Genomic DNA, 14971 nt, shown 5'->3' on the forward strand with positions numbered 1-14971 from the left:
CCAGTTTCTGGATTGTTTTATTCTGCTCCTTCCTTTTTATTTTGCTACCCACTTCACAGAGGTAGTGTGAACGCACAAAAGCACTGGAGTGGAGCTCACTCCACTCTCTCCTAGCAGGGAGGCCTTGGGGATGTACAGCCCCAAAGTTCCCTGGGTCTCCGTTTCCTCATCTCTAAGGTGGAGACAAACCTTATCCCAGGTCTAGGCCTCAGTTTCCTCACTGTACAACAAGATGCTTGCAAAGGTCGCTGGGTTCTCCCTAAGCACTGATATCTTCTGGCTCCGCACCTTTGAACCTTCAGAAATGGTCCCCAGGACACATCCGGTGCCAGGATGTCCTCTGTGCCCTGGGTTCAAGACCCTGCCTGACGCTCACAGACAGATGAGCAGAAGACACAAACCCAGACTAACCAGGCGGGGTTAAACCCAGTCAGCCAAGAAAACCCAAAAGACATCCGGGCCAAAACCAAGAAAGAGCTCTAGATTATAGGACGCTGGGAGCCAGTCACAGTTCTGTGCAGAAGTTAAGAGAACAGCTCCGTGTCCAAACAGATATGGGCATAAACCTCAGCGATTCCATACACTAGCTCTTTGTGAACAAGTCACTCTGAGCCTCAATTTGACATCGATGGAATGGGGATAGCAAAAAACCCAGTTTTATACGGATCAGACAAAATAATATGGGAGGGGTCCCCGGCTTACAGTAAGATCTCAGGAAGCAACAGCTAATGTTAGTGACTCCAGTCTAAGGAGTTACCCCACAGGGGAGTGATTCCTATTATGTAAACGGGGGCAGACGCAAGTTTAGTTCCCCAAGGCCCAAACACAGCCAAGATTTTGATTTCAGAACACTGGCTTTGCAGGGAAAGGGAAATAGGACAAAAAAACAGTAAGCCGGGTGTTCATCTTAGAGAGAAAAAAAAAAAAAAGAAACACAACTGAACCCCTCTGGACCCCTCCTTCCTTCGGGCTCAGGAGCCTCAGCTCTCCTGACCTCCTGCACCACCCCATCCCCGCTTGCATCTCTGTTCTGCGAGGTGGATCCCTCCCGTCCTGTCCATCCAGCCTGGATTTCTCTCCTGAGCTCCATTCAGTGTGGCCAGAAAGGAGCCCATCCACACCACCCCCCATGCAAGTCTACTTAATCTTCCTCTGAGTTTGCATTACAAGTATCACTTTCTCCCAACCTCAGAAATTCAAACCCACATTTGAATCTGAGATGCCATCTGCTGTCTGGGCAACTCGCAAGTCCCTTCTCTCCAGGCCTCATTTTTTACCACTTGTGAAAGGGGAAAGCAAGACTAGAGGAAGTTGGGGTGCCTGGGTGGCTCAGTGGGTTAAGCCTCTGCCTTCGGCTCAGGTCATGATCTCAGGGTCCTGGGATCAAGTCCCGCATCGGGCTCTCTGCTCAGCAGGGAGTCTGCTTCCCTCTCTCTCTTCCTGCCTCTCTGCCTACTTGTGATCTCCGTCAAATAAATAAATAAAATCTTTAAAAAAACAAACAAACAAACACTAGAGGAAGTCTAAGAACTTCTCTGGGGTTTACAATGTAAAATGTCTATGATTTTAAACCAATTTTTAGAAAAGGTCTGGAGGCGAGTCAGCTATGGTTGATTTGTAAGCAGTGGAGAATTTACTAAGCACCGCAGGTCAAGGGCACGCGCATGTCTGGTGAGCCTCCTTCACTAGACACAACACAGACACAGAGGAGGAGAAAGTCAAGGAACAGAAGCATGAGGAAACGCCCAGAGCTGGGTTCATATACGAACTCAACCACCTGTCCTGTGGGTTGTCCTGTCTGAGCCTCGGATCCCCCATTGAGGTAGTGAACAGTCGCACTTAATTTATATGATTACTGGTGAGGACAAAATGAGGTCATATAGTAAACATACAGTAAAAGATAGGTGATGATTACTATAATTGATGAATAAATGAATAGTGAATGAGGCAATTTGTTGTGAAGATTCTTCAAGATAAGAGGCCAAAGAAAACATCAGTTCGCTTGGGTATCCTCGTTAGAGAGAAATACAGTAAAGAGGGGGCGCCTGGGTGGCTCAGTCCGTGAAGCATCTGCCTTCCACTCAGGTCATGATCTCGGGGTCCTGGGATCGAGCCCCGCATAGGGCTCCATGCTCAACAGGAAGTCTCCTTCTCCCTCTCCCTCTCCCCCTCCCCACAGCTCACGCACTCTATCTCACTCGCTCTCAAATAATTATGTAAAATATTTAAAAAAAGAAATACGATAAAAAGAGAATATACAGGACACCATGGCTGTGAGCCATCCCTCAGTGACATAATGGTGGAGAGGGACTAGGGACCCAGCACTTTATGGATATGTCCTCTTGGAAGGTTTAAAGCATCTTTAGAGGCAACTAGAATTCTTTCCCAGTCTCCCCATCGCCCCAGCTCCCAGCCCACAAACGTGAAAACATCCCAGGCTTCCTAAATGAATTATCTGGGATTGAGAGTATTGGTTGTGGGATGGGGGGAGCTGCTCGGGGGACATTCACATTAGAGCATCCAGAAACAGACCCACACAAATGCAGTCACTGACTTATGCCAAAGACAATATTTTGGTGCCGTGAGGAGAGGGTGTTTTTCTTTTTTCTTTTTTTTTTTTTAAAGATTTTATTTATTTCACAGAGAGAGAGAGAGACAGCTAGAGAAGGAACACAAGCAGGGGCAGAGGGAGAGACAGGCTTCCCGCTAAGGAGGGAGCCTGATGTGGGGGGCTCGATCCCAGGACCCTGGGATCATGACCTGATCCCAAGGCAGAGGCTTAACGACTGAGCCACCCAGGGGCCCCAGAGGGTGTTTTCTCAATAACTGTACTGGGATCAACTGGATTCTCAACCCCCATCTCGTACCAAACACAAAAACCAATTCCAGATAAACTATAAATCTCAATGTGGAAGTTCAAACAAGAAAGCTTTTTTGAGGGGCGCCTGGGTGGCTCAGTGGGTTAAAGGCTTGGGTCATGATCTCAGGGTCCTGGGATCGAGCCCCACATCGGGCTCTCTGCTCAGTGGGGAGCCTGCTTCCCCCTCTCTCTTTGCCTGCCTCTGCCTACTTGTGATCTCTCTCTGTCAAATAAATAAATAAAATCTTTATTAAAAAAAAAAAAAGAAAGCTTTTTTGAGAAACATCTTCTAACCCTGGAGTGTCCAAACGTTTCTTAAGATACAAAACAAGCGCAAAAAAAAAGACCCAAATGGCCTATGTTAAAATAAAGAACGTCTGTTCATTCAAAGACACCTTTGGGAGTGTGATAAGGCAACAAACCCACAGAGTAAGAGGTGATTTTGGAACACACTATCATATCCAGAACACATTAAGAAACTTTATGTTATGGGCTGGCTTGTGTCCCCTAAAATTTCTATGTTGAGGTCCTAACCCCCAGGACTTCCAAATGTAATTATATTTGAGAACAGTCTTTAAAGAGGTAATTAAGTTAAGATAAGGTCTTTCGGGGTAGGCCCTAATCCGACAAGACTGATGTCTTTATAAGAAGAGATTAGGTCACAGAAAGTGAGAGGGAAGACCATGGTGGAGACATAGGGCAAATACAGCCATCTACAAGCCAAGGAGAGAGGCCTTTGGAGAAAGCAACCCTACAAGACCTCCATCTTGGACTTCTAGCTCCAGAATTGTGAGCAAATAAACCTCTGTTGTTTAAATCATCCAGTCTGTGCTACTTTGTTGCAGCGGCCCTAGCCAGTAATTCATCTTACACTCAACAGAAGACAACCCATCAAAATAATGGAGAAAAGACTCGATCAGAGAGTTCACAAGAGTATATCCAACTAGCAAGCAAACATATGAACAACGGAGCTCAATTTCATGAGGGAAGAAAGGCAAACTAAAACCACCATGTGATACACCAACACAGCAATGGGACTAAAATGAACAGGATGGAAACACGAACTCTCGGGGAGAATGTGGCTCAATCAGAACCAGACCCACGCCTGTGGGCAATGACTTGACGGTGTACACTAAAACTGAACATATGCACTCCCCTGTGACCCAGGCAATTCCACGCTCAGGCATATGCCCCACAGAAATGCATCCCTGTGTTCCCCAAAAGTCACATTCTAGAGTGTTCATAGCGGCACGAGACATAGAAAACTGGCAGCTACCCGTGAGCCCATTAATAGCAGTGAATAAACACGTTGTGAAATGATCACATAACAGAAAACCACAGCAATGAAAATAAACCATCTACAACTACACAAAATAATCTGGATGTCTCGTAAACACCAAGGTGAGCAAAAGAAGCAGAAACGACAAGAGGTCACCTGCAGGATTCTGCTGTCATAACACAGGAAAAGGCAAAAGTCATCCACGCTGGTAGCATTCAGGGTGACAGCAGAGGGCACGGACGGCATGGGAACATGGGGGTAGATTCTGGGGTGCCGAGTACCGTAATATGTTCAGTTTTTTTTAATTAATCGAGCTGTATCATTACCATATGTGCACTTTTCTATATGTAAATTATACTTCAATAAAAAGCTTTTATTTTAAGTGTACAGTGTCCTAAAAATGGAAAGTGCCTTTTTTTTTTTTTTAAAGGCGAGGAGCTAAGAACGGAGACCAGGTGCCTGAATTCCCAGGAGGCATATAAATAGGGCTGAGAGAGGGGCGCCTGGGTGGCTCAGTTGGTTGAGCGACTGCCTTCGGCTCAGGTCATGATCCCGGACTTCCAGGATCGAGTCCCGCATCGGGCTCCCAGCTCCTTGGGGAGTCTGCTTCTCCCTCTGACCTTCTCCTCTCTCGTGCTCTCTCTCACTCATTCTATCAAATAAATAAATAAATAAAATCTTTAAAAAATAATAATAAATAAATAAATAAGTAAATAGGGCTGATAGAGAAAAGTCCGATGTTAGGGCATCACAGGAGAATCTGGAGCCCCAGCCTCCATAGCTGGCCCCTTCTCGAACAGCTGCCTCCCAAGATTCGAGGCCTGGAAGACAGAGGCTGAGATCATACACTGACCGCCCCATATGCTGCCCTCCAAGGCAGAACCCCCCATTTCCATTTCCATAAGGGGAATGATTATGCCATCCAGCAACCCTGCAATGTCACCCCTTCCCAGCTCCCAGATCACTTGCTTGTGCTGCAGCAGACCCAGATTGTACTAAACCTGCCAGAGCCAATCCAGAGACCCTTGATGGAATCACTGGTAGATGTGGTGAGAGAGGCCCTGAGCTGGCAGAAAGAAGTGGAGAGCTGTTGGCTCCCCATCTTTGCCAGCCCATGGGGAGAAGCTTGCCCAAGAATGAAGCAGAAAGTGGAAGCAAAAGAGGGAAGCAGAACAGAAAAATGAGAGTCAACCTCTCAAGATCTTGGAACACCTAGATCAAGAGGTTCCTGAAGGTCACACCCTAAATTTATTATGTAAGCCGGTGAATTCTGCTTTGCTTAAGCCAGCTTGAGTTACATCTGCCATTTATGTCACTATGAAGTACATGTCCTTTGCCTGCTCCCCAGAAGCCCGTGTGCACTCTCAGAGACTAAAATGGGCATAATAGGGGGGCCTGGATGGCTCAGTCAGTGAAGCATCTGCCTTCAGCTCAGGTCACGATCCCAGGGTCCTGGGGTCGATCGAGCCCTGCACTGGGCAGCAGGGAGTCTGCTTCCTCTCTGTCTCCCTCTGCGCCTCCCCCATGCTTGTGCTTGCTCGCTCTCTCTCTATCTCAAATAAATAAATAAATAATCTTTAAAAAATAAAATAAAATAAATAAAATAAAATGGGCCTAATAACTCTCCATGCTAACTGCACCCCTCCTGATGTCGGAACACAGTACACCTTTCAAACCACTTCAATACCCATCAATCCATTCCATCGTCACAGAATTGCCAAGCGAGATAGGGTGCAGGTATCACTACCCCATTTTCCTTGCCATCCCAGACTTTTTGAGAACTGGCAAGGATGTCTGGACCATCTAATTGCGTCCTCTTGCTCCAACAACCAGAAGAAAGGCACAAAGAAAGTAACAGCAGCCAGCATACGACTAGAGTATACTAAAACTTCACAGAGCTTTTAAGTTCCTCAAAAGGGCCAAGAGCATCATGATGAAGACTCTGATATTGCCCGAACCTGACTTGAGAATCTGGCTTTCATCCCTACACATAAAGGGAATCCCATCAGACCCACATCCTGCCATTATAACAAATAACATCGGGGACCATTCACCAAGTACCCATCAGCCAATATAATGCTAAGCCTTCATTCAATCTCATCCTCTTTTGAGGTAATTCTGCTACTAGCTCCATTTTGCAGATGTGAAAACTGAGGCTTGGAGTAAACGGCTTGCCCCAAATCGGTCAGCTGGCAGAGGTAGGCCTCAGACTGAGGCTGTCCAACAGCAAACGCCCTGGGTAGGGCTGAGGCACCGAAATGGGTTGTCGGTGCCAAGACTTAATTTTGGGGGTCCATCATCCCATCTTCTGCACAGTGTTGGGAAGTCTGCCCCTTCTGCTCTGATGTTCACCTCCTTCAGCTTTCTAGAACCCAGCTTTACCTAAGATTCCACCATCCACCATCACCAGCATCTCCTTCTAGCCCATGGATCCTCCCTTCCAAGTACTTGGGGTCAATTATTCCAGCTGGATTATCTGACACAACCCCTGGCCAGCCAGCTGTCTTCACCCACACGGCCACCCGAGTCGGCTTTTATTAAACTTAAGTCGTATCACACCACTTCATCCCCACTAGGACGGCGATCCTCAAAAAGACAGGCAATAATGAGCTTTGGCGAGGATGTGGAGAAACCGGAGCCCTTGTACGTTGCTAATGGGAATACAAAATGGCCAGCTGCTTTGAAAAAGTCTTGCAGTTCCTCAGGTTAAATATAGTTACCATATGACCCACTTACCCAGGTAAGGACCCAAGAGAAAGGAAAACGTATGTTCGCACAAAAACTCGTACACAAGTGCTCACGGCAGCATTACTCCATCACACAAGAGATGGAAACAACCAAAACGTCCATCACCTGGCGAACAGATAAACAAGACTGGGTGGATACACGCACGTCCAGTGGAATCTTGTTCAACCATAAAAGAGAACAAAGCCCGGGCCCCAGTTGTCACATAGATGAACCTCAAAACCGGGAGGCTGAGGAAAAGAGACCAGTCACAAAAGCCACACGGTGCGTGATTCCACTTACACGAAATGTCCAGAATAGACAAACCCACAGAGGCAAAAAGCACACCCCTGGTTGTCGGGGGTTGTGTAGGTGACACACGTTCTGAAATCCCATCGTGGTGACTGACAGCCGCATGACACCATATATGCACTCAGGGCGCTGAGCTGCACACTCTAGAATGGTTAAAGACTGGGTTTCCTGCTGTATGAACTTTATGTCAATTAAAAAAAATTTTTTTTCACCCTCTCCCAAAGAAAATGATCGGATAGCTTAGTGACCCCCATTGCCCTCCTTTAAAACTCCTCATTGGCTTCCCATCACACCAAGCATCCATCCCAAATTCCCTGCCACGGCCTCTAAGGCCCCACATGGCCCCAGCCCTGTGACCTCCCCCCTCTCCTTCTACTTTCCCCCCTACTCCTACTCTCCCCCCACCTCCTGGCCTTCGCCCTGGCCTGTCCCTCAATCTGGCACGTTCTTTCCCACAGCTGGCTTCTCATCCATCAAGTCTCTGTCCAAATGTATAAACACACACACACACACACACACACACACACACACGGCCCTCTCTGACCACCTCATCTAAAATACAGCTCCCAGGGGGTCCTAGGTTCCTCAGTTGGTATCCTATTAAGCATCGGCTCCTGATTTTGGCTCAGGTCATGATCTCAGGGTAATGAGACAGAGCCCCGAGCAGGGCTCTGCACTGGGCGTGGAGTCTGCTTAAGATTTTCTCTCTCCCCCTCTCCTTCTGCCCCTCCCCCACCCACAGGTGCACACGTGCGCTCGCGCTCTCTCTAAAAACACAAATAAATAAGAATTTAAAAATAAATACAGCTCTCATCAATATCTCATCAATATCCCATCAATATCCCATCAACAGCTCCATCCCAATATCCTGCTTTATTTCTTCATAGGCCTAATGACCTTCCAAAAAGATACAGACTTTTTTTAAAAACTGTTTACTTCTCTGTTGCCTTGTCACTCCAAGAAAGAGGAGGGGGATCTGGTCTGTCACGCCCACAGCTCTGAACGTGCCTGCCATGAAGGACCTAATTGAGAAACACCTCCGGAAAGAATGGGTTTATCCAAGGACTTCCATAACACCTGAAATGCCACCTGCTACCTGGTCAGGTGTCTGGACCCCTAAGGGATCAGCCACACTCTGCAGCTGCTCAGGGAGTTAATGAGCATTTTCTCGCTAGAGTGGCAAACCCCACCCTAGACTTGTCTAGAACCCCAAGGAAGCAGGAGGAATGATCCCGCCCCTTGAAGTCTGAAAGTCTTTCAGGGGTCACAAAGCACCCAGTGTTTACCCAGCAACCCACAAACAAACGCAAAGGAGAGATCTAAGATTGTGTTGCTGATGGAGGCTAGGGTCCAAACTGGCCTCATAAAACCGCGCACTGGCAAACACCCTTCCATACGGTTTCTCACAACTGTGCAATCTGACCTGTTCTCGAGAACAAGACGGTTGCAGCTCGCACCTGCTCCTGCCTCTTCCCACGGGGACTTTCTTTTCAGGGGCAGTTAAAAATCTAAACAGGCGGGTGGTAGAGACCTCCTGCCCCTTGTCCTCCCTACTTTTGGCATCTCTGAGCTGCTCACACAGCAAGCAACTTACCCACTAGGAGTTTGACATCTCGGACTGTGAAATCGGGGTCAGGCATCCTGGAAAAAGAGGAGTACAGGCGTTTGCTGAGAGGCCAGAGACAATAGAGTTCGACCCAACTCTGGGGCCGGGGAAGGCCATTTTCCAAGAGGGTTTTCGCTCTTCCTTGCTCTCAGTTTGGGAACCCAAAATGACAACATCCAGAGGGAGAGTGATAGACCAGTCAATGTCCCAAGGGAGGGTCACTCTCCAACCCCTGAGCCCTTTCCTCATCCCGGTAAGGCAAGCCAACCCCCTCACTCTCCCCGATATGAACTCAACACTGCTGCAGAAAAGATGCAGCACCCCACTCTTCAGGGAAGACTGAATTGTGGTGTCAAGGGTAAGTCCCAGAGCTGGGCATTCAAACACCTGCATTCTTTTAGGGTGGGCAGCTCTCTCTGTGTCTCTTCTTCTAGCAAACACTCGCCATAAAAGGAATTGTATGGAGGGCTGCAGAGATCCCTTTAAGCTCAAAGGGAAAAAAAAAAGACACACATCATTCCAATTCCAAGGATCTGGTAACACCGGCTATAAGGACAGTGATGACCTTCACTATTAATTAACAGTGATGTCAAAGGTTTGATTTCTACCCGAGGAATGAGGAACGAGACTCTTGAGCAAGCCTGGCAGGAGAGGCTGGGGAAGAGGCAAGCTGGGATGATACCAGCCGGCTCCTCTCCACCCCTGCCCAAGGGACGGAAACCTGTTCTTCCAGCCTTCCTCCCGGATCTCTCCCCCACCCCACCTGGAGCTCTGACAGATCTCTAAGAGAATGTAAACCAAACAAGACACAGTGGGGGAGGCAGGTGCTGGGGTAGGCAGAGAAACAGAAGACTTGGAGCCTAGCATCCTAGGAACAGGCCCTCTACAGAAAAGAACCAATTTCCCACACAGTGGGAGTCTGAGTAGAAAAATGTTTTTAGGTGTCCTGCCCCTGGGCTTAGTGACTGGCCAATCCCTTCACAGCTCAGGACCTGCCTCAGTTTCCTAACTTGGGAGGGGGACACAATTCTCCTTAGGAACCCACTGCATGTAACTGCGGTGGGTCAGGGAAAAAAAGTCAACACTGTTTAAGTACCCTCTGTCCTCTCTGCCCAAATTCTCTGAAAAAGACCAATCTTTGGAGAACTTTTCCCCTTTGTCAGGCCTTGAACGAAGAGATACTCTCCCCATACAATGAAGAAAGATCCTTCTCTGTGATGAAAGGTGGGGAGAAGGGGAGAAGAAAATCTACCAGGGAGAGAGACATGGGAAGACGCAATTCGTTTCGCCAACTTACTTAATCCCCAGTCCATCCTTTTCTCGAAATATCAGGGGAACCCTGAGAGCTTCTCTCTGCACGTATTCATAGTTGAAATCTGTTTGGATATTGGAATTAAAACAGCTTGGTTAAGTCAGGAAGGAGCAGATGAGCCACGAACGATTGGTCGGAGGAAAGAACATGGGTTATAAGGTTCTACCAGGCTCCCTCGCTAGGGCAAGCGATCCCCGTCCAATGACAAGAAAACGGAGCAGGCCCAGGCCATGCCAACTATCAGCTCCTCTGCCTACTCAGTCATTCCCCGCATGCCCCACGGGTCAGAACTTGTCAATGAACAGCCCAAGGCCAGGGAGGCTGGGGAGGGAGACTCACGAAAGAGCCCCGCACTGAAAAGGCCCCAGCCATCGCTGAGAAAGACGGACAGAGAAATGCACCCCAAGCTGAGCTCAGAAAGTAAAGGCAGTGCAAAATCCAAGAATGCCACCTGGGAGGATCTGAAGCCCCAGAGAGGGGGCTGGGAAGAGGGTTCTCATTGTAGCTGAGCATCGGGGAAGATCTTATTGTAATATCCTGCATAGTGAAGGGGAGGGGGGGGAAGCTGGTTTCCCTGGAAACTGTGTATTTGGTGCCAAAATAACTAGAGAACTGGGCACAGCTTTGTTGTCTTAATAGTGTAATTCTGCTCCAGCTACTGCCATCCTTGTCTCCACCGGGGAACAGACCCGAATGCTCCCCGCAGGTGAAGAGAGGGTGAAAGGGGGCACAGTGAGGCCCAAAGCCAATTCACAAGGTAGTGCTCCGTCTCGGGCTTGTCTAGCATAGACCCCCAAATCCCTTATTGAAAGCCCCGAAGAGTGAAGGAGGCCTTCGTTTCAATGTCCCTCGAGTTCCAAAACCAGGGGATCTGAACCAACCTTACCCCAAAATATGGAATGGAGGGAGGCTGAGATAAGCCATCACATCCCCAAATCCTCGGGTGAACCAAAGCAATCCACATGGACACAAGCCCTCCCGGGCAGGTCAGCGGAGAGACAGGAGAGACCACAGGCCACGGGAGCCCCTGCCCCAGGGAAACGGTTCATCAGGGCAGCTCAGTGGGGGAGGAAGCCAAGGCGACTCTACTCAGAGCAGAGGAAGAGAACAAAACCAGAGCTGGGGAAAGCCCTGACCTTAGCAGCTCAGATCCCCAGGGGCTCACAGTGAATGGGGATTCCTAAGGATTTAAAGGCAGAGAAGTTTAAGAAGCTTCTATTTTGAATCCAGGCTAAGGGCTCCTTCTGTTTCTAGCTCCTCCCTCGAAGTTTTGGGGCCAGATCTGAATTAACTACCAAATCGCTAGGGCCCTCTCCTTTGAAAAGAGCCTGGAGAGATTTAAAGGCTCTCCCTAGCTGGAAGCCACCCCCCACGCACCCACACCCATACCCAAAGCCCGCCCCCCACCCCCACTCTCCTCAGCTACAACTTCCTCAAATGAGCTTGAGAAAACACTCAGATCTTGGGCTGAGAATTCCTCACCAATGACTAGGAAGAGTTTGCATGTTGTTTTCTCATAGGATCCACCAAGCTCAGTAAAATGGGAAGGAAACCAAAGGAATTAAAATCCCATTTGCGCTAAGGAAATTTAAATGCAGTGGAGACTAGCACCACCACCCCCCGCCAGACCCTCTGCGTCAAGGTGCAATGCTCTTCGCTTCGGACCTGGCCAGCTGGAAGAAATGTCTTGTTCCCTCCCCCAACGACTACCCCCTACCACTGAAGCCCTGCACCCCAGGAAGCAGTGGGCACAAAAGAGAAACTTCAAAAATGCAAAGCCAGGACTGTCTCTTCTGGGGGCTAAACTATAGCCCCAGGCACTCAACCAGAACCTGGAGGGGAAAGCACTGTCCCCGCTGTCAGCTCACTGAGGGATGGAAGGTTTTCCAAGGGGCACAGGGGAGTCAACAAAATGAAAACGGTGTATTATAAAGGAAACCTGAATATCTAAGAGGAGGAAAAAAAAAAAAAAAAAAACAACTTAGAAACCCCAGAGAGCCCAGGGAAATACCTAGGTAGGCAGGGGCATCTCCAAAACCCCAACCCCACAGGCAGAACCACAGGTCACATGGGGCCTCTGGAGGCCTCAGACCCAAGCCAGAGCATCACCCCAACATTGGCAGGACAGCACCAGACACCTAATACTAGGGTCAAGGAGAAATTCAGGTCCTGAAGGTCTCAGGCTGGGATGGGACCCCAAGACCTCAGAGGTTTCCCCAACTTCTCTAAACTGGCAGGGCCTTTAAGGGCCAGTGCTCTCAAGGTCTCAGGCTGAGAAGAGACTTTGTTCCCCAGAGGGGTACCCCCATTTTCACTTCAAACCACAGGGGTCAGGGATCTCAGCCCCAAGCCTGAGGGAGTAAAACTCTTCTTATCCCCAGTCCCTACTTCAAACTGTCAAGGCTGGAGGGTCAGAGGCCTCAGGCATAATTATGTGGGGGCACCAGCCAAAAGCTCTGAAACTCATCCAGCCCCTGCTCAAATCTGGCAGAGACCAGAAGGTTACAGGGTTCCGCAGACCCCAGGAGCTGAGGAGTCATCATTCAGGGACCCCAGCATCCCCAGCACCAGCTCTTAACTGGCAGGGCCTGAGATGGGACGGGGTTCGGGGGAGGCTTCGGGCCTAGGGGGGTCCTCATCCCAAAGCCCCAGGGGCACCTGAGCCCCTCTCCTAGTCAGGCAGCCTCACCTCATCCAGCACAAGGAGCCGGGTTGGCTCCGGGAGGTGTAGAATGCGGCGCACCCGCCCTCCCTCCGTCCACCCGTCAGTCCCCAGGTCCCTCGGTCCCCTGGCTCTTGCACACCCTGCGGCCGCCTGTGGGCGCGGGCCGGATCTAGGCCCACGCCCGACACCCGTTCCCGCCTGCCCTCCTCCTTCGCCACCCCACCCCACCCCCCCAGTGCTCGGCCTCGTTTCGTCACCGGATCCCCTGGAATGGGGGACGCGGGCGCGAAATACGAACCCAGCCACCGGCAGCTCCCTCCCCACGTGCGCTCGGCCCGCGGCGCGGAGGGCAGCCCGAGGAGGGGGCGCCTCACCTTTGCCCTCCATGGCGTGCACGAAGTCCCCCTGGTACAACTGACTGCGCAGCTTCTCCTCCAGGCTGAAGCCGCGGACGCTGACGATCTCCTCCACGTCCGACAAGTCCTCGTTCTCGTCGTATCTCTGGCGGTCAATCGGACGCTGCGGGGACCCAAACCAGAGAGCCCGAGGCATTATTGGGGGAACTGGGGGTCGCCTCTTACCCTAGGCCCAGCTCAAGCAGGTGCAGGAGTTGCGCGCCCCCCGCACCCCACCACTGCGACCCGAGCAACTTTGCGCAAATGCCAAAGATGCTGAAAATCAAGATAACGAGAGGGGCCCGCACCCCGGGGTCCGGCCGTGCCCCACGCAGGACACTCCCCTCCTGCATCTTTGGAGGCCGTGGAAAGGACATCTGGGGGGCTCTCCCTGGCCTCCCCCACCCCCGATAGGTGTTGAGTTTTGCCCACTCGGCGGGGAGCCTGGTTATGTAACCGGCGAAGGGGGCTCCGCGCACGGGCTGGCGGGGCATTTGTAGGCCCCGGGAGGAGCCGCCGCAGAGCCCTGCTCCGCGCTAACAGTAGCCCCGGCGGCCGCCGCGTTAGAGCCGGGAAGCCGGAACCGGGGGCCGGCGGCATTTCTAAGACTGGAGCCGCCCCCGAGCTACTCGGGAAGCTGGAAAGCTGAAATGGAAGGGCTGAGACCCCAGCCGCCCCCGCCGACCGCCCGCCAATGCTAGAAGAAGAGGTGGAGGGGGAGGTCGGGGCTTGGGAGGGGGAGAGGCAGACGGCCCGCCACAAAGCTCCCATCGGAGACCCCAAAACGCACCAGCAGCTGCCTCATCTCCCCACAAGCGCGCGCGCACACTCACTTCCTAAGGAGACTCCCCCACCACTCCCCGCATCCCCTGCCTCCTCCCTCAACCGCCCAGCGCCGGGCCCTGCAGCCCCCCAGATTCCGGGCGAACCCCGAGCCCGCTCAGCCTCTCTCCAACGCCTTTCCCCGCTACCACCTCCCCACTCAAGTGTCTGAGACTCTGAGCCTCACAAGGGACTGGAGGAGTAAGCTGCTTGCTTCCTTTTGCATGCAATTTATTATATTTTTTCCGGTCCTCTTGCAAAATACAGAAAAGGAAAGAAAAGGCAGCAAGAAACAACAACAACCAAAAAAAAAAAAATAGATCTATCATTACCAGATACAGATTTGGAAAAAAAAAAAAAAAAAGCTACACACCAATCTTCTTCCAGAGTCTTTCTCTGCCTCCATTTTTTTAGGAGAGTTCACCAATTAATTGTCAACACTCCTGCCCCCTGCATTTTGGCGAAGGGGCGAAGGAGGGAAGACCAAAGAAAACAAACCAAAAAATAAATAAATAAAGCAAGCCACAGCCGAGATCTACAAAGTTTTGCACCAACACTTAAGCAGATCCGTTTGCAAAGTCCTAGGAAACCATTTTCAGCAGTTGTGGGGGGGGGAGGCGTCGACGTCATAATCCCCGGAACGTAAACATTGTTGCCGATCGCGCTCTGAGCCCGCGGCCGGGCTAGTGGAGGGGGCACTCGGCCCGGGATAGGGGGGGCGGGGGCGGCTGCCCGAGGAGGTGTGGGGCGGGGAGGGCGCCCGGGAGGCACCGGGCGCCGTTAGCGCCCTGGCATCGCTGTTTTGTTGTTGGGTCACGAGTGCGCCTTGCACGCAGGCGCCGCCGCCGCCCGGGAGTTGTGTGCAGAGCTGACTTTTGGAGGGCTGAGTTGCAGGCGGCGGGCGCATCCCGGAGATGGCGGGGCAGGGAGGGAGGGAAGGAGGAGGGGGTGGGGAGGGAGGTGCAGATTTGCACGGCTGGCCTCAGCGGGAGGCGC

General features: G+C 51.0%; 1 protein-coding gene across 1 annotated transcript in view; it reads right to left on the reverse strand.

The window, feature by feature from the left end:
* Positions 1-14882, reverse strand: part of KDM2B (lysine demethylase 2B) — a 121990-nt gene extending 107108 nt beyond the window's left edge. Inside the window, 5 exon segments of the mRNA XM_032876342.1 lie at positions 8770-8816; positions 10079-10157; positions 13133-13277; positions 14531-14587; positions 14589-14882. Coding sequence (XP_032732233.1) covers positions 8770-8816; positions 10079-10157; positions 13133-13277; positions 14531-14587; positions 14589-14882 — 622 coding nt within the window.
* Positions 14883-14971: the final 89 nt, after the last annotated feature.

The sequence above is a fragment of the Lontra canadensis genome, unplaced genomic scaffold (genome assembly GCF_010015895.1).
Source record: "Lontra canadensis isolate GAN:19392208 unplaced genomic scaffold, GSC_riverotter_1.0 scaffold58, whole genome shotgun sequence".
Taxonomy (NCBI): domain Eukaryota; kingdom Metazoa; phylum Chordata; class Mammalia; order Carnivora; family Mustelidae; genus Lontra; species Lontra canadensis.